The sequence below is a fragment of the Sodiomyces alkalinus genome (genome assembly GCF_003711515.1).
Source record: "Sodiomyces alkalinus F11 unplaced genomic scaffold SODALscaffold_7, whole genome shotgun sequence".
In the NCBI taxonomy this organism is placed as follows: Eukaryota; Fungi; Ascomycota; class Sordariomycetes; order Glomerellales; family Plectosphaerellaceae; genus Sodiomyces; species Sodiomyces alkalinus.
In genome coordinates, this window is record NW_021167085.1 from 60,780 (window position 1) to 75,958 (window position 15,179).

A 15,179-nucleotide genomic window follows, 5' to 3' on the forward strand; every position below is an offset into this window, starting at 1 on the left:
TAATATTCTAATGACTTGATGAGTTGACGGTTTTCATGTGAAAATATCGCGATTTCGACCAGAGCACCATTGAGAGTACGAGAAGTGTGTTGATAAAGTACGAAGGCAAAGGACTGGGCTGTAGCGACGACACAAGACCAAGCACCGGTCCCACGTGGGGGCCCCGCTTCTTCCGTCGGGGACTAAACGGCGCTCCTGGATCTTGGGTCACATCGGATCCTTCTGATCATCCCCTTCACGTACGATACTTAGGTACTTACCGTCCGTGCTCCGTAGAGTTTAAATCAAAAAGAAGCCGAGCAGTGGGAGATATTTCGCAGTCGTTTTGACATGTGATTGCAGCGGGGGAACGGAATCAATGGGACACAAGAAAAATGTATGGGATGGAATTGGAGAATTCCGTTATTCAACAAATCATTGGGGTGTCGTCGTCGAGGATGCAACTCGCAGGGGGTTGGGGGGGTTAAAGTACAATATAGAAGGTACCTGTACATGCAGTCAAGTCCCGACCACTCCGCTTTATCGTGCTAGGCTGTTTTTCCCCGACATATTTGTCCTATCAGAGAGCAGCAATTCGCACCCGAGTAATCTCTATGGAGAGGTACGTACATACAGAGGCGCACAGACTGACCCATCGCCCAGACACCCGCGCAGCGCGATTCTCAACAAAATCAGGGGGTGTTCATCTGTGGTGGGTAGTGCGTGAAAAGGCCGGGGTCGTATCCCCAACAGAGACTTAGTTTGACCGCAAGGAAATGGGATTTCAGAAGTACCGGGACACGAAGATCGATAGAGTCAACATTTTACCATAAGGTACCTTACGAAGAACGAATATAGAAGCTGAGTCGCAGCATTTTGGACTTTGCCCCTCCATTGAAAAAGTTTCTGTGCTTTTGGTATGGGTGACAAACAGGCATATATTTTCATTCTATTCGAACGTAGAACGTGTAAGGAACGTATCAAGCGGCAATTGTGTACCAGCTACCGGGGAAGCAGGATTCGCCATACATTGTACTGGGTAGCCGTACATACATTATCGAACCCCAATCTAGTGAAACTTGGACGAAATATGAACCCCCCTCTTTTCGCCCGCCCTATCTTTCCCTGTTCCTGTCCATCGTACAAGAAAGGAAGCCATACATAACTAACTACAGGTGTACAGCTAATTACGAATAGAGAGATGGGGAAATGGAGGTTCCGTGCAGTGTGTGGTGAACGACAATGTACTATCACATGCCCACGCCAACTTTTACTCTCCCAATTCCAATACCCAAGCCAGTGGCGGACCGGCCCTCTTTCTGGAACAGTTTTACCGATAGCACAAAGCACTGAAGTTGTCTATCGATCGTTTCCGACTCCAGAATCAGGTTACGTAGTTCTTCTGACTCGCCGAGAAGGGGATCTTCCAAGTCAAGGCTTTCGCCCAACACTAGCACGATTCGAGCAGAGTGTCTACGTGTAGGGCAGCTGAAACCAAATATCTTCTCTCTTTTTGTAGGACATCCACCTCGTTGTCTAACGGAGCGTCCAGTTAGAAGGACTGGACGAAGTATCCGCATGACTAAGGTACTGAACACTTCAGACATGGACAATGTGCAGTTGCAGGGGCGGGAGACACTTCCAATCGGGTTCCGTTCGACCGGCATACGCAGACTTCCTTCCGCCTCTCTACTGTAATTCGTACCTCTTCATGCATTTCGTGGCCCTTTTGTCTTGGACATTGATACATGACTTGCTGGTCATGGAGCACTTGCATATGCTCTGGGCCTCGCATCGGATGAAGCGCCAGACCATCAGCACCAGACCATCCATCCCAAGGGGAGACCGCCTGGGAATTATTGGATTGAGTATAGGAGCGAGTGGCGGTGTGATGAGACGATGTGGTGGTTACAAGTCAGGTCGCTCCTGCCGTATGATGGATGTACTCTGTACGATCCGCCCCCACTTGGACAGGAGTGAGGTTCGGTTCTCAAATGCGCTGGCTGGTTGATACCAGACCTCGCCACGCGGGTTCAATTTCCGTGAAGGCCTTCCTTCTTAGGGCGGGCGTCTCTCTACCTTAGACTCCCTGACATAAGGTAGTATGGAATACGCAGGAAATATGGACAAGACAGAAACTGGGGAGCGAGAGGAGGCGTAAAACTGGACAGTTGTTTCAATATGAAGCTTGCCAGGTCTCCATGCTCTATCCGTGCTCTGTTCGGAATTTCTTCGAGATTTCCGGATCACAGCCGAGGCACACTCATAAGGTTAGCGTCGATCGGTTCGATGCGGGTAACCTTGCCGTGACACTGGGATAGAGCTTAACAGATCGTTCATGCCTCCTCCAGAGAAGCTTCACTGCAAGTGACGGTGATGTTGTTCGCTGGTGGGAACAGGAAATTGCGGGGCGTCGGTCGCAAGGGGGGTGCAAAGAAGACCCACGCGTCGGCTCCACCTTTCCCAACAGAAACGCAATGGAGCACCAGGGTCCAGCGCCAAGTGCAGGTACTTCGGCTTTTGTACCTCCTCTCCCCTGATCCTCGTCTCCACTCAACTCCACGACCAGTGAGACAGGACAACAGTTATTTTCCTGGCTGGTCTTGGATAAAGGGTTGACGGTGAGGGCGAGGTGGTTCAGACAAAGGATTTCCCGAGCCCTAGGTCGTCCGAGACGGTTAAGCTTGTGCTTCTCGGCTGGTCTCTTTTTTGGTGTGTTTGGTGTGAAATAAGTGAATAATAGTACGTACCGCAGGCCACATCCCCCCTCGGCGTCCCTGTGCTTCTCCATATTGCGGTCTTGCCTTGTGGACGGTTTTTTTTCATCTTTTTTTTTTTCTTTTCTTTTTTCTCGCCCTCCTATTCTTTCATTTTCGGATCCCTCGAGTCCTGTTTAATAACCTCCTTTCCTCGTCTCCCTTCCCTTTTCTTACCTCTAACCCACCCCTTTACAACCCCTCCCTATCCCTCCCACTTACCGGTACCCTTGGGATACCATTCACCTCGATCCTTCCCCAAGCACCTGGCTAGGCATATTCAACGTCCTAACAGCTTGCGTGAAGCAGGGCTCCAGCTTTGGTCGAAACGAGCAGTTGCCCTTTGAGTTCCTTCTCCCTCATCACAACCCTTCAACCATGGCTGCGCCATTCACCACTTCGCTGCCGGCGAAGAACCCCGTCCTTCGCCGGACGCTCACCGCCAACACGGATCTGGATATCTCTACCCCTTCCACCGCCATGGGCTCTCCCATGGACTCGCCCAGGCACTCCGCCTCCTCCACGTCCCTCTCCTCCCTCGCTTCCGAGCACGCCAACGGTGAGAAGGTCCACTACGGCAAGCTGCTCGACACCTACGGCAACGAGTTCACCCCGCCCGACTTCACCATCAAGGACATCCGCGACGCCATCCCCAAGCACTGCTTCGAGCGGTCCGCCCTGCGCGGATACGCGTACATCATCCGCGACATCATCCTGCTCGCCACCACCTTCACGCTCTGGTACAACTTGGTCACGCCCGAGTACGTGCCCTCCAAGCCGGCCCGCGCGGCCCTCTGGGGGCTGTACACCGTCCTGCAGGGCTTCTTCGGCACGGGCCTGTGGGTGATCGCCCACGAGTGCGGGCACGGCGCCTTCTCGGCCTCCAAGACCATCAACAACCTCACGGGCTGGGTCCTGCACTCGGCCCTGCTGGTCCCCTACTTCAGCTGGCAGATGTCCCACAGCAAGCACCACAAGGCCACGGGCAACATGGAGCGCGACATGGTCTTCGTGCCCCGCACCCGCGAGCAGCACGCCACGCGCGTCGGCCGCCTGGCCCACGAGCTGGCCGAGCTGGCCGAGGAGACGCCCATCTACACCTTGCTCATGCTCCTCGGCCAGCAGGTGATCGGCTGGCCCAACTACCTCATGACCAACGTCACCGGCCACAACAACCACGAGCGCCAGCGCGAGGGCCGCGGCAAGGGCAAGCACAACGGCTTCGGTGGTGGTGTCAACCACTTTGATCCCCGCAGCCCCATCTATGACGACAGGGATGCCATCAAGGTCGTTCTGTCGGATATCGGACTGGCCATCGCCATCGGCGGCCTCGTCTACCTCGGCAACAGGTTCGGCTGGGCCAACTTGGCTGTGTGGTACTTCATTCCTTATCTGTGGGTGAACCACTGGCTGGGTATGTTCTCTCTCTCTCTCTCTCTTCCCCCTCCCCCCTCTTCATCCTGTCGTGTCGCCGCCTGACGCTAACCCGGTCGTCCTGCAGTGGCCATCACCTTCCTCCAGCACACCGACCCTACCCTGCCCCACTACACCGGCGACCAGTGGAACTTCGTGCGGGGCGCGGCGGCGACGATTGACCGCGAGATGGGCTTCATCGGGCGCCACCTGTTCCACGGCATCATCGAGACGCACGTGCTGCACCACTACGTGAGCACGATCCCCTTCTACAACGCCGACGAGGCCACCGAGGCCATCAAGCCGGTCATGGGCAAGCACTACCGTGCCGACACGCGCGACGGGCCCTGGGGCTTCATCCGGTCCATGTGGACGGCGGCGCGCGTGTGCCAGTGGGTCGAGCCCAGCGAGGGGGCCGAGGGCGCGGGCAAGGGCATCCTGTTCTTCCGCAACCGCAACGGCATTGGCATCAAGCCTTCCAGCAATCCCCAGTAGAGAACAATAGGAGGGCTTTTGTTTTCCTGGTGAATTGTTTTTATGCCGCTTCGCATGAAAAAGAAAAGAAAAAAGAGTCCTAAAAGAAAGGAAGGAAAAGACGGGACGTGTGGGAGCAGTAGTCGGGCTCGATCGACTTTGGGGTCTCGTGTTCCGCAACGACGTCGACACACCTGAAGACAGCCCCGATTCGTTCGGTACAGGTCGCAGCATCGTTTAGCGGGTTGATGGTTCTTAATTATTGATTGACCGGGGGGGGGGGGGGGGTTTGGCCGTCGTGCAAGGCCCAGGCCCCGACAGTTTCCGCGGGTTCTCGCAACTTTTGGGAGGACAAGACTCGCGTGCCACCACGATAACGCTATGGTGGGGTACGGGAAAGGAAATACATAATATCGTGAGACCGCAGTACAGAGGAAGGCCCACGGCCCACGGGCAGCGACATGTCAGCTGGCTCTGGCTCGCAAGAGTCGCTGGCGGGGTTGAGACCTCGGGGGGGGGGGGGGGGGGGGGGGGGGGGGGGGGGGGGGGGGGGGGGGGAAGGGGGGGTAGAGGAAGAATAGAGATACGCTAGAGCAGAATTAGAGAGCATTTTTGACGTCCATGTGTTTCTTTCTTTCTTTTTTTTTTTTCCTTTTCCTTTCCTTCTACTTGGTTGATTGATTGATTGACGGAGTTTGAGAAGAAACCATGACGGCGATGGGACATGGGAACATTGAGCGGGTCGTTCAGGGTTTGAGGTGTCGGTGTCCAGGGAGTTCTACTTGGACCAATAAGCTCTCGCCCAGACACTGAGCCGACGAGATGCGTACCAAACCGACTGGACTTGCACCTTCACCCTTCACCTTCACGAGGCACAAGATCTCGCTGGTCTACCAGACGCATCTCGATTCACAGTTACGCGGCATATTCGAGCGAAAGACAATATATATCAAAAAGGCTAACAAGGTCTCCATTCCCAATGTTCCAGAATCCAACCTAGTTCCACAGAGGTCCATTCCTCCCACTCCGCTATTCCAAGGTATGTCGTAGGCTCAAGGACGGGACATAGTATAGGGAAACAGGCCCAGCTCAAGCTTCATGAACCGTCACCTCAAAAGGCCCCGCCTCAAACGGTCCCGACAGTCTCTCCTCATCGGTATACATATTATCCAGCCGGCCCGGGGTCAACTCCTCAACCGGGATAGTCCAGACGCCCATCCACGTCCCCCGGACGGCGACCTTGGGGTTCGGGCCCAGGTCCGCGGGCGGCACGATCTCCTCACGCAGCACGTGTTCTTGGGTCCTCGTCTCGCCGGGTTTCAGGGTGACGAAGGAGTCGCGCGGCGGGGGCATGACGCGGCGGATCTGGATGGTGGGGATGTCGAGGGGCTGGCGCGCGCCGTCCGGGGTGATGGCGAAGAGGCCCAGCGGGAGGGCGGCCGGGTCGAGGGGGGATTCCCAGGTGAGGATGGTGAGGCTCGTGTCGGGGCTGTTGTTGGTCACGTCGAGGGCCAGGGTGGGCGGCGTGGTGGCGGTTTGCCGGATGTGGACGGCGAGGTGGGAGAGGACGTCGTTGGGCATGGCTCTTGCTGCGGGTGGTGGTAGGGGGACTGTATCGTCGGCGTTACTGCTGGCTGCGCGGGTCCAGACTGTGAAGAGGACGGAGATGGCGACGAGCACGAAGACTGCTCGGAGGGGGCTCAGTCGGCTTTGGAAGGAGCTCATGGAAGTCTGCACTCCGTATGGACTCGGATGGTCTTGGCGGATTCTGCCTTTACTCTGCCTTGTTCTTCTTTTTCGTTCTGATTTCTCGCTTCTTTCTTGCTTCTTTCTTGCTTCTTCCTTGCTCAGGTATGGAGGGGATAGTCGTCGATTTATTGTTTATCGGGAACTCGACAGTGGCCAAAGGTAAGTGAGTGAAGAAAAGGAGAGCGGGGTATCGGTAGGTAGGTAGGTAAGGTAGGTAGATATATCGATCGAAGGGAGAATACTACGAAGTACTCTGTAGTACGGATACAATAGTCTCTGTCGAGCAAAAGTCGCACAACTCTATTTAATACGAGTTGAGATAGTTATCGCGAGTCGTTGATGAAAGTACCTACCTAATCTATCTACTCGCCCGAACCCGCTCAAATACCGGAATAGGCAAGTGCAAAGTGTATAGGTACGATACTGGCTGCCTGGAGGGTGACGTCAACATTCGTCGTGACTGGTCCTCCTGGCTTGAGATTGGAATGAGAAGGTGGTATGGACGAGATACTCTTGTCTCGTATGGATATCGAGTAACAGCCCGTAGTATTCATTACCTAAGGTAGGTAGGTACCTTAGGTACTTTATTTGCATGTCTCGATGCTCGACATATGAGGCAATTACGTGCCATCCAGCCTTCGGGAGAAGTTGATCATCGTCATCGGTTCTTATCTGTGGTACAATAAAAGGTAAGTTGTTAGGTACCTTAGACATACATCGGGCTGAAAAAGCTGGGATTCAGTACCCTAAAAAGGCCGGTCGTGTACCTTCATAATTAGTACGGTACCTCGGTTTGCGAGTCAACTCGTACTCCCAAGGTGTGAGTGACTACAGGTAACGGAGGGCACACTAAAATTCCTACGCAGCCGAGCCGAGTCACTCGAATTTCCCCCCATTCTCATAAAAGGCTCGAATATTTTCTTCGTTTGAAACGGGCAGACGAAAGAAGAGCGAGCAGAAACGAAAATTCATTTCCGACCAACGATATCGAGTCTATTTCGGCACGACGACCAATGGCAATGATCGAGGCGCCCCAAGTCCAACATTGATTGTCCGAGTCCAGGGGGGCATAACACAACGTGTCTTATAACGTACGCGTTCGGACACGAATATGTGCGGAATCTCGCGAAAATTTCAGCAGTGAACCACCCAATCGATGTGAGGGGGCATCTCGGAGGACAGGCTGCTTTGATAAGACTTCCATCCACTCCATGCTGCCATTGTCACGTTACACTCACGCGCTCACTGTCCAGCACGGCTTCACTCCAATAGCCATCCCAATGGCCATCCCATCTGCTAGTCAAGGCACGTGGAAGGGATTGACTAGCCCCTAGCACGAGTTCGGCCAAAAGAGACAAGATGACAGGACAGCCCGATGGTTGAGCAGGGGTCACCGAGTTGTTGCAGCGCGGACGTGGACTCGTGCGTGTGACGGAGGACGAGTCAGTCGGCAACCACTCGAAGAATACGCCTAGCCAACCGTTAACATCGGCTCTCCCACCGTCGCGTTACCTCGTGTCAGATTGCTCTAGTCCCGATATTCTAGAAGGCTTGGACTCGCGTACGCCGAAGTTATCCCCAGAGCCTTCCATCAGGATTAAGTCCCTGGCCAAGACGAGGACGGCTGGTTACTGGTTGCTGGTTACTGGTTCACCTGATATTCGAGTGGGTATCTCGTCTGAACCAAAGGACAGAGATATCCTGTTCCTGAGGTCCTAGACCAGCTTGACGACGGGCGCTCCGAGATGGGACGGTCATGTCTCTCAACCGACAGCCTGGGACCCATTGCACCGGAGAGAGGAATCCCTTCCCTTTTCTGACGTCAGGGACCCTAAGAACTCATCGACATTAAGGACAAACTCCGCCATAAAGCCTTTCCCGGGCTTTTGCCAAACGTTCATGGGATCATCGGTGCCGTTGCCCCCTTCCCCTGATTTCCCACCGCAACCTTCGGTCCTTTATCCAGTGTGAACCGAGATAGCAGTCGAATTACACCACGCCCCCTTGTTGATCATCCAGAGTTGGCTGGCCTGGAGCTCTGGTCTGGTTCGGGCTTAGTCCGGCTTTGGACCTTGAGAGCTTCGGTTGGCAGTTCCTTGTTAAGTGGAACTAGTGGCCCGTCGAGTCGCATTTTGAGGGACCACCACCACTGTCCTCCTTTCTTCCGGCTTCAATGTCATGCGCCGAGCTATGGAGCCAAGGTAGACAGGCATCTTACACCGCCGCCCAATCGGCGAGACCTCAGCCTCGTTGAAACCCCCGGCCGGCGTGCTAACTCCACGTGCTGCTCCATACGAGTGCCGAGAGGCCTTGGTTATGCCGGACGTTCCACGTTGATGCCCCCGTCGTCGCTGTCGTCTAAGTGGAGGCCGTGATGATTCCTATATTGATCCGTTTCTTGCTAGTCATCCTACATGTCCACGGGAGACCCTCTGTCGGATAACATCAGGACTAGACCCCCATGCTTCCTGATGCTCCATCCATCCGTCTCTCCTGGCCTTGCTCTGAGGCCCCTCCTCTGCTATCTAACCTAACCAACATGGAGTCATGAGCGGCGGAGCTAACGGGTATCCCGGCCTCAGAGGCTATCCGGAAAGATTCCAGTATAAAATGTCTTGCTCGTCCTCCTATGATATCGCGATACCAACCGTCGCTATCCCTTTGCTGCCATCTCGACCTCGACCCTTTCTCTACCCGACTCTCACTCCACTCAGACTCTCAGGGCTTTCCATTCTCTCCTCTCCAGTCCCGTTCGTTCATTACCGTTTCTGTGAGTCTTTGTTGCTTTGCTTATTTCGACACCATCGACATAATGAGGCTCATTGCTGGTGTCACCGCCCTGGTTGGTCTTGTGACCGCGGCTTCAGTTGATCTGAGCAGGCGTGAAACCCCTCTCGAGGTCAAGCTCGACCACGCCGGTAACTCGGTCATTCACGCCTCCCTCACCAACAACGGCGACGAGGCCCTTAAGCTATTCACCACCGGTACCTTCCTCGATGACAGGGCCGTGGAGAAGGTTGAGGTCTACTCGGGTAGTACGTGTTTTCCGGGAATGCCCCTGGCCGCGCCGTCCACTAAATAAGAGACACTGACCCCCTGCTATAGACACCAAGCTACCGTTTGACGGCCTTCGCCTGACCGTTTCCACCGTGAACCTCCCCGAAGACGCCTTCCGGGTCATCAACGCCGGCGAAACCATCGAGGTAGACTTCGACGCCGCCGAGCTGCACGACCTCAGCTCCGGCGGCGACTACGGCATCCAGACCAAGGGTGCCTTCTCCTACGCCGCCCTCAACTCGACCGAGGTCGTAGGCGTCGTGCCCTACAGCAGCAACACGCTCCACAGCACCATCGACGGGTCCCACGCCGCGAGCGTGCACAAGGAATTCCAAGCCAAGGCCAAGCGCACCATCGTGCAGGGCGACTGCCAGGGCTACCAGCGGACGGCCACCGAAACGGCGATCCGGAACTGCCAGCCGCACGCGGTGCGGGCGCGCTGGGCGGCGCAGAACAACCCGGCCAAGCTGCAGGAGTACTTCAAGTCGACGAGCGCCCACGTCAAGAACACGGTGACGGCCGTGTTCGACCGCGTCGCCTACCAGTGCGGGTCCACCAACTCCGGGGACACCCGCTACTATTGCAGCGACGTGTACAGGGCGTGCTCCGGGGGCGCCATCGCCTACGCGCTCCCCTCGCAGAATTTCATTGTCAACTGCCCTACCTTCTTCACGCTGCCGGCTTATTCGTACCAGTGCCATGCGCAGGACCAGCAGAGCACTGTCGTCCATGAGATGACGCATCTGTACAAGGTCGCGGCCACGGCTGATTATGGCTGCTACGGTTATAACTGTGTCAGGGCGCTGTCGGCGGCGCAGAACCTCAATCATGCGGATACGTATAGTCTTTTTGCCCAGTCTCTATTCGCAGGCTGCTGATCTGGGATGCGGTGAAAGATGGAAGGCATAGAGATATCTACATGATAGAATATAGATGGTGATAGATGATAGAAACCATAAAGCGTGGAATTCGTGTCGCTGCACTGAAGGGCGGAGGACGAACTATCATCATTCCTACATATTAGTAATACTATATTCTAGGTTTATACTAAGTGGTAGACATGAACATGAAAATGGGCGATATCAGAGCGTGACTGTAGGTCAATTCGGAGCACAGGTCGATGTTACAACGCTTCTCTCTCCTCCTGAGCGTGGCATTTATACGTGGAAAGCAAATACAGCTCTCAGCTCCTCAACTTCAGCCAACCATGACCTGTCCTGGTGTCTAATCCTTTTATGTTTTGCTTCACTACTCTCCTCCGCCCGTCCTCGTTTATTAGGGATTGCATTAGGTATTACTGGGCCCAGTGGTGGACGACGTGGCTCGATCATCGCGGCCCGTTCAAAGTCAATCATCATAACGCCATCAGTCTCCCGACTAAACAGCATGTTATCGCGGCGCACATCCTTATGGACGACGTACTGTCGATGTACAGCCTGTAGTGATTCCATAGCCAGTGTGCCCAGCCTGTCCTTGGAGACGCCAGCCGCCACTGCTTCGGTGAGACTGCATCCTGCCCAGGACAAGAACGCCATGTACACCACATAGACGCGGTGTGCATAGTAGTAAATTTTGTTCATCGGGCGAAGATCAACGGCCCCTAGGAACACCGGTACATGCCGGCCTTGGATCGGGGAAAGACGCTCGTACACGGCCTCTTCGTGCTGCAGATCAGGAATGAAGACTTTCACGGTGCCTTTGCTGACGAACGTGTACCCATAGGCGAGCAAAGTCACCTTGAACAGGACCCCGCGGGCGCCGCCGTGCCCCAACGGTACGATGCCGTCGTCGAGTGACCGTTGAAGCTGGTCGTGAAGCAGAGCGAGCCAGCCCGCGTGGTCGACGGGGTGGCGGCCAGGATGACACTTTCTTCGGTGTAGGTTCACATTCGGGCATGCTGGGTCCAACTCTCGGCCCTTCACCAGTCCAAGGAGACATTGTTGCGAACAGTACTGTCGGTCTCGCTGGTCGACAGTATCGACCCCGGTCTCAGTGTTGGCCGAAACTTCGGCATCGTCCGGCCCTTCGCCTTTCTGGTTTCCGCCTCCGCGCGGCCGTTGTGCAAGAACCCGCTGGCTCCTGCGGGGACCGGCGGGCGTGGGTGTTTCTGGTGCCGTCCAAGGCGATTCATCATCCCATGGCGGCCCGGGATCACCGTCCGTGTTGAGGGGTCTGTCGTCACACTGGTCCCGAGTAGCGGCGCGGCGCCTTAAACGATTCATGACGGGTGATCGGTCAACATGTTCGTATGTGGTAGGCCCGGGAATGAAGTCAGCATCGGATGACGCCGTCCGTTCATTTTCAGGTATAGATCGTATCGTCGTTTCAAAGTCAACGGCCCAGGTGCGCAGGTTCTGTGTTGCCCTCTGGCGCTCTTCCTGCCCATGTTCACGTGGCCCTGCCATGGCCATGAGGGTAAAAGACAAGTACTGAGCGACGGCGGTGCAAAGGTGTACCTGATTCGGGCGTGCCAACGCCTCGGGGCCAGGTTCGGTGAGATGGTAGTATAACGTCCCCGGATCATCCCAGTCGATCTTGAGGAAGACGATGGCCTCGCCAGTCGTCAGGAGACCGTACTCCAGACCACCCTCGATCATGTAGTGATACGTTTGGGTAACCGCAGATGCGGTCAATTTGTCTGCGTGGTATCGGAATTGGGCGGCTGGATCGACCGAGGTTGGGATTGTCCTCCGGTTGACAACATCCTTGTAGATATTCATGGGGCGCAGACCAAGACGGAGGTGGGGAGCTGTTAATTTATGAGGCGGCTTGTATTCGCAGACATAGATCATGGTGCGCCTTTCTTCTTGTGCACTGTCGGATCGGTAGACGCAGATTTGATCGGCGCGTAGCTGATGGATGTTATACCCCTGGTCGGGTGTCTGTGGCCGCGTTGATGGAGACTCCCTCTCCACCACTTCCTCGGCGAGATTGCTGATCGCATGGGGGTGGTTCTCAAAGATGATTCCATTGCCGATGTTGAAGGTTCTGGATGCCTCCGGAACGTCTTTGAGCTGCCCCATGATAATCCTGACCGGATCTTCCACGCTGATGTGAAGGAAACCTTCGAGTGTCTTCTCGTCCGCGACTTTTTTGTTCGCAAACCTGTCCCCTAACGCGGCTAGAAAGCTTTTGTTCTCGAAGGCGCGCCTCGTAAGTGGGAAGGTGCTGTTAAGAGTATCGAAAATAGACCTCTGCTCGTCGAGGAAATCGGACCACGGCTGAAGTTGGGTAGGGCACCATTTGTCTCGAGGGTTGGTGATGGGACCTTTAGAGGAAAACCTTGGATCTGTCTCGACGGAAAACCGGGAGAAGACTAAAGTATGGCAGGCGGCAAGATATTCGGTGAGGGTGGTCGGCCGGGTCTCTCGCTCTGCTTTCTCAGCGCGCTGCCGTTCTTTCTCAGCGCGCTGCCGTTCTTTCTCAGCGCGCTGCCGTTCTTCCTCAGCGCGCTGCCGTTGTTCCTCGGTGCGCTGCTGCGCCTCTCGCAAGAGTCGCTGAAGCTCTTCCACACTCTGTCCCTCCGCCATAATCAGCGCTCGCAGGTGTAACAGGTGTAACAGGTGTGTATGGTTGCCAAGTAGTCGGACTGCCGAGAAGATATGTGTTATGGTCGAGGTTCTATTCTGGCCTTGTTCGGAATGGTGGAGGGATCACTTTGTCGGGGATGAGTGTGTGGTGAAGAGAGAAGAGGTGACGTAAGTTGATGCAGGAGCGGGGGACTATATATGTTGAGCTTCCTCCTATTAGGTAGGTACAGAGGCACGATGGGCGGGGAAAACAAACCTTAAGGTTCCAGGTTGTTTTGAATATCGTGACTTATTAACTATTACCTGGTGGTAACACCGAGAAAGGGCGTCCGGGCAAAGTATCTAAGGAAGTATCCGTACCTTACCACAGTCTTGTACAAAGTCCGAAGTCCTACCCCGTTACTCGTGCAACGCCCCACTTATAATGGGTTCGTTTGGGCATATAAATGGTGAGTCCAAACGAGCGATTATAAGTGGGGCTCTGCACGAGTACCTACCCCTTCGTACCTCAATGTAAGTCTAAGGTACCTTGTATAGAATCTGACACCAAGGCAGTCGGTGATATTTGAAGCATTGAGCATTTATTTCCTCACCGAGTGAATCACACTCCAAGTGCTCGTTGATATATATTTTTGGAAATAATACTCGGCATTCTGATTTCGAATAAGAGAATTTCTTTATACTTCACTTTCTGCAGATCCTCGAGTAAAGGGATGGACTAGCTTGGCAGTTGAAAGGAATTCCTTTGCTGCTGGATTAGGGAGGCAGGGGCTAGGTGAATATAGTATACACCTACTTGCTCTAAGAAAGAACAGAAAGAGCAAAATGAAATGGGCACCGTGCTCTAAATATCCAGCTACCCGACGTCAAAAAATGAACGTCCCTTCCCTTTGCCTTCAGTTCTTTTTCAAACCCGGAGCTCGGTTGTTTGGCTAGAGATGTTTCCTTCCCGTGTTTGACCTCTCTCCATACAACCCCCGTGCAACGAAGCCATTCACGAAAAAGAAGAAGAAAAAAGAATGTACATTATCTCTGCCTGCTTCCTCCTCCTGGGGTTGGCAGTCGGTATTCTCGCCGGCCCGCTACACTCAAATCTAGAGGTTCGACAAAAAGGCCAGCACGCCCCGTACGAGGAGCCCACGCCCGAAAACCAGCCCGTCGTCAGCTATTGTCACAGCTACTACCTGCAGGCCAACCAGCATTACACTCTCTGGGCGCAGTGCTATAAGAACGGGGAAGGGTTCAAGTGGTCTCGGCTTGATCTGCGCACGTGTCTCGGCAATGATGACGGGCAGCTCGTTTGGGATGCCCAGTAAGTTTCTTCTTCTTTTCTTTCGCGGTTAAGTACTGGGGGTGCTGACGACGACATCTTCCCAAACAGTGGTCACGCACATGATTCGTGTCGTCCGCGTTCGTGCTCTATGAGACGCTGGCCTGAGTATACCTGCGCATGCCAATCTCGCCTCGGATCGTGGGGAAACACCGCCATCGACCTCTGTAAGTCACATTCCGGGCAAGTGTGAAGAAGTTAAGGAGCCAAATGCTAACGAGAATGACAGCTGATGGACAGGATGTTGACGGTGCCCCGATTGGACACAATTCAGGCAAAGGCGTTCTGACTTGCCTTGGCATTCAGGGAGAACGTGTCAGGAACCCACATGAGCCCGATGAATAGATTATTGTTTATGAAAGAAATGGGAGAAGAGGGCATGGTAGGATAGCAGGATAATAATTAATATCAGGCTCGTGGTTATGACCGATTGTCCGCGTTGGTAAAAAGACGGTCTATTTTGATCCAGCATCAAGGATCAATGCGAGGGTCGACTCGTCGAGTTGCCCTATGTTGTTCTGTTCGACCATCAGTATGGCTCTGATTTCACAAAAAGAGACCCCCTCGCTGAATAAAGGGCTGAGAGAACTTCTCTTTCTATGCGCCAGGCTTCGGTCGTTCAACGAGACGGAAGTCCGTCTTTGTTGAGCATTGGGATGGGACGATATGTTACCCAGGGAGAAGAAAGGGGGTCCAGGGCCAGGGACAGGGCCCAGGGTTGGCGCTAGGAGCCGGCTCCCGCAACTCTATTTCGCGGGGAAACTGTTTAAAGGTACGAGGATGTACGATAGTCCATACCTACTTGGCTGTCTAATTTAGTGTGAATAAAAGTTTCTTCAAGTCTCGTCTACCATGCACTTTTCCGAACCGCACGACCTATTTAGGGCGAAA

General features: G+C 54.4%; 5 protein-coding genes across 5 annotated transcripts; 3 read left to right on the forward strand and 2 right to left on the reverse strand.

The window, feature by feature from the left end:
- Positions 1 to 2,678: 2,678 nt before the first annotated feature.
- Positions 2,679 to 4,918, forward strand: SODALDRAFT_334139 (Delta(12) fatty acid desaturase). Its single transcript, XM_028612135.1, has 2 exons — positions 2,679 to 4,149; positions 4,237 to 4,918. The coding sequence occupies exons 1-2, from the start codon at positions 3,114 to 3,116 to the stop codon at positions 4,641 to 4,643; spliced, it is 1,443 nt and encodes a 480-aa protein (XP_028464876.1). The 5' UTR covers positions 2,679 to 3,113; the 3' UTR covers positions 4,644 to 4,918.
- A 793-nt stretch (positions 4,919 to 5,711) lies between these two features.
- Positions 5,712 to 6,203, reverse strand: SODALDRAFT_280153 (hypothetical protein; the record flags this gene model as incomplete). Its single annotated transcript, XM_028608220.1, has 1 exon — positions 5,712 to 6,203. One exon carries the CDS (start codon positions 6,201 to 6,203, stop codon positions 5,712 to 5,714), a length of 492 nt encoding a protein of 163 aa, XP_028464877.1.
- A 2,980-nt stretch (positions 6,204 to 9,183) lies between these two features.
- SODALDRAFT_280065 (neutral protease) lies at positions 9,184 to 10,306 on the forward strand (the record flags this gene model as incomplete). Its single annotated transcript, XM_028608213.1, has 2 exons — positions 9,184 to 9,406; positions 9,477 to 10,306. The coding sequence occupies 2 exons, from the start codon at positions 9,184 to 9,186 to the stop codon at positions 10,304 to 10,306; spliced, it is 1,053 nt and encodes a 350-aa protein (XP_028464878.1).
- A 120-nt stretch (positions 10,307 to 10,426) lies between these two features.
- SODALDRAFT_379561 (hypothetical protein) lies at positions 10,427 to 13,272 on the reverse strand. The gene is made up of 2 exons (XM_028615053.1): positions 13,215 to 13,272; positions 10,427 to 13,150 (listed from the first exon to the last, which is right to left on the reverse strand). The coding sequence occupies exon 2, from the start codon at positions 12,956 to 12,958 to the stop codon at positions 10,586 to 10,588; it is 2,373 nt and encodes a 790-aa protein (XP_028464879.1). The 5' UTR covers positions 12,959 to 13,150; positions 13,215 to 13,272; the 3' UTR covers positions 10,427 to 10,585.
- A 572-nt stretch (positions 13,273 to 13,844) lies between these two features.
- SODALDRAFT_379562 (hypothetical protein) lies at positions 13,845 to 14,936 on the forward strand (the record flags this gene model as incomplete). The annotated part of the gene is made up of 5 exons (XM_028615054.1): positions 13,845 to 14,270; positions 14,340 to 14,455; positions 14,518 to 14,603; positions 14,765 to 14,820; positions 14,897 to 14,936. Exons 1-5 carry the CDS (start codon positions 13,978 to 13,980, stop codon positions 14,934 to 14,936), a joined length of 591 nt encoding a protein of 196 aa, XP_028464880.1. The 5' UTR covers positions 13,845 to 13,977.
- Between the last annotated feature and the right edge of the window lie 243 nt (positions 14,937 to 15,179).

What these genes read in the sequence shown, in the direction of transcription:
- SODALDRAFT_334139 (XM_028612135.1), top strand. Translation starts at nt 3,114, where the DNA reads ATGGCTGCGCCATTCACCACTTCGCTGCCGGCGAAGAACCCCGTCCTT. An exon ending in GTGGGTGAACCACTGGCTGG is followed by an intron (nt 4,150 to 4,236) that starts GTATGTTCTCTC and finishes GTCGTCCTGCAG; the next exon opens with TGGCCATCACCTTCCTCCAG.
- SODALDRAFT_379561 (XM_028615053.1), bottom strand. Translation starts at nt 12,958, where the DNA reads ATGGCGGAGGGACAGAGTGTGGAAGAGCTTCAGCGACTCTTGCGAGAG.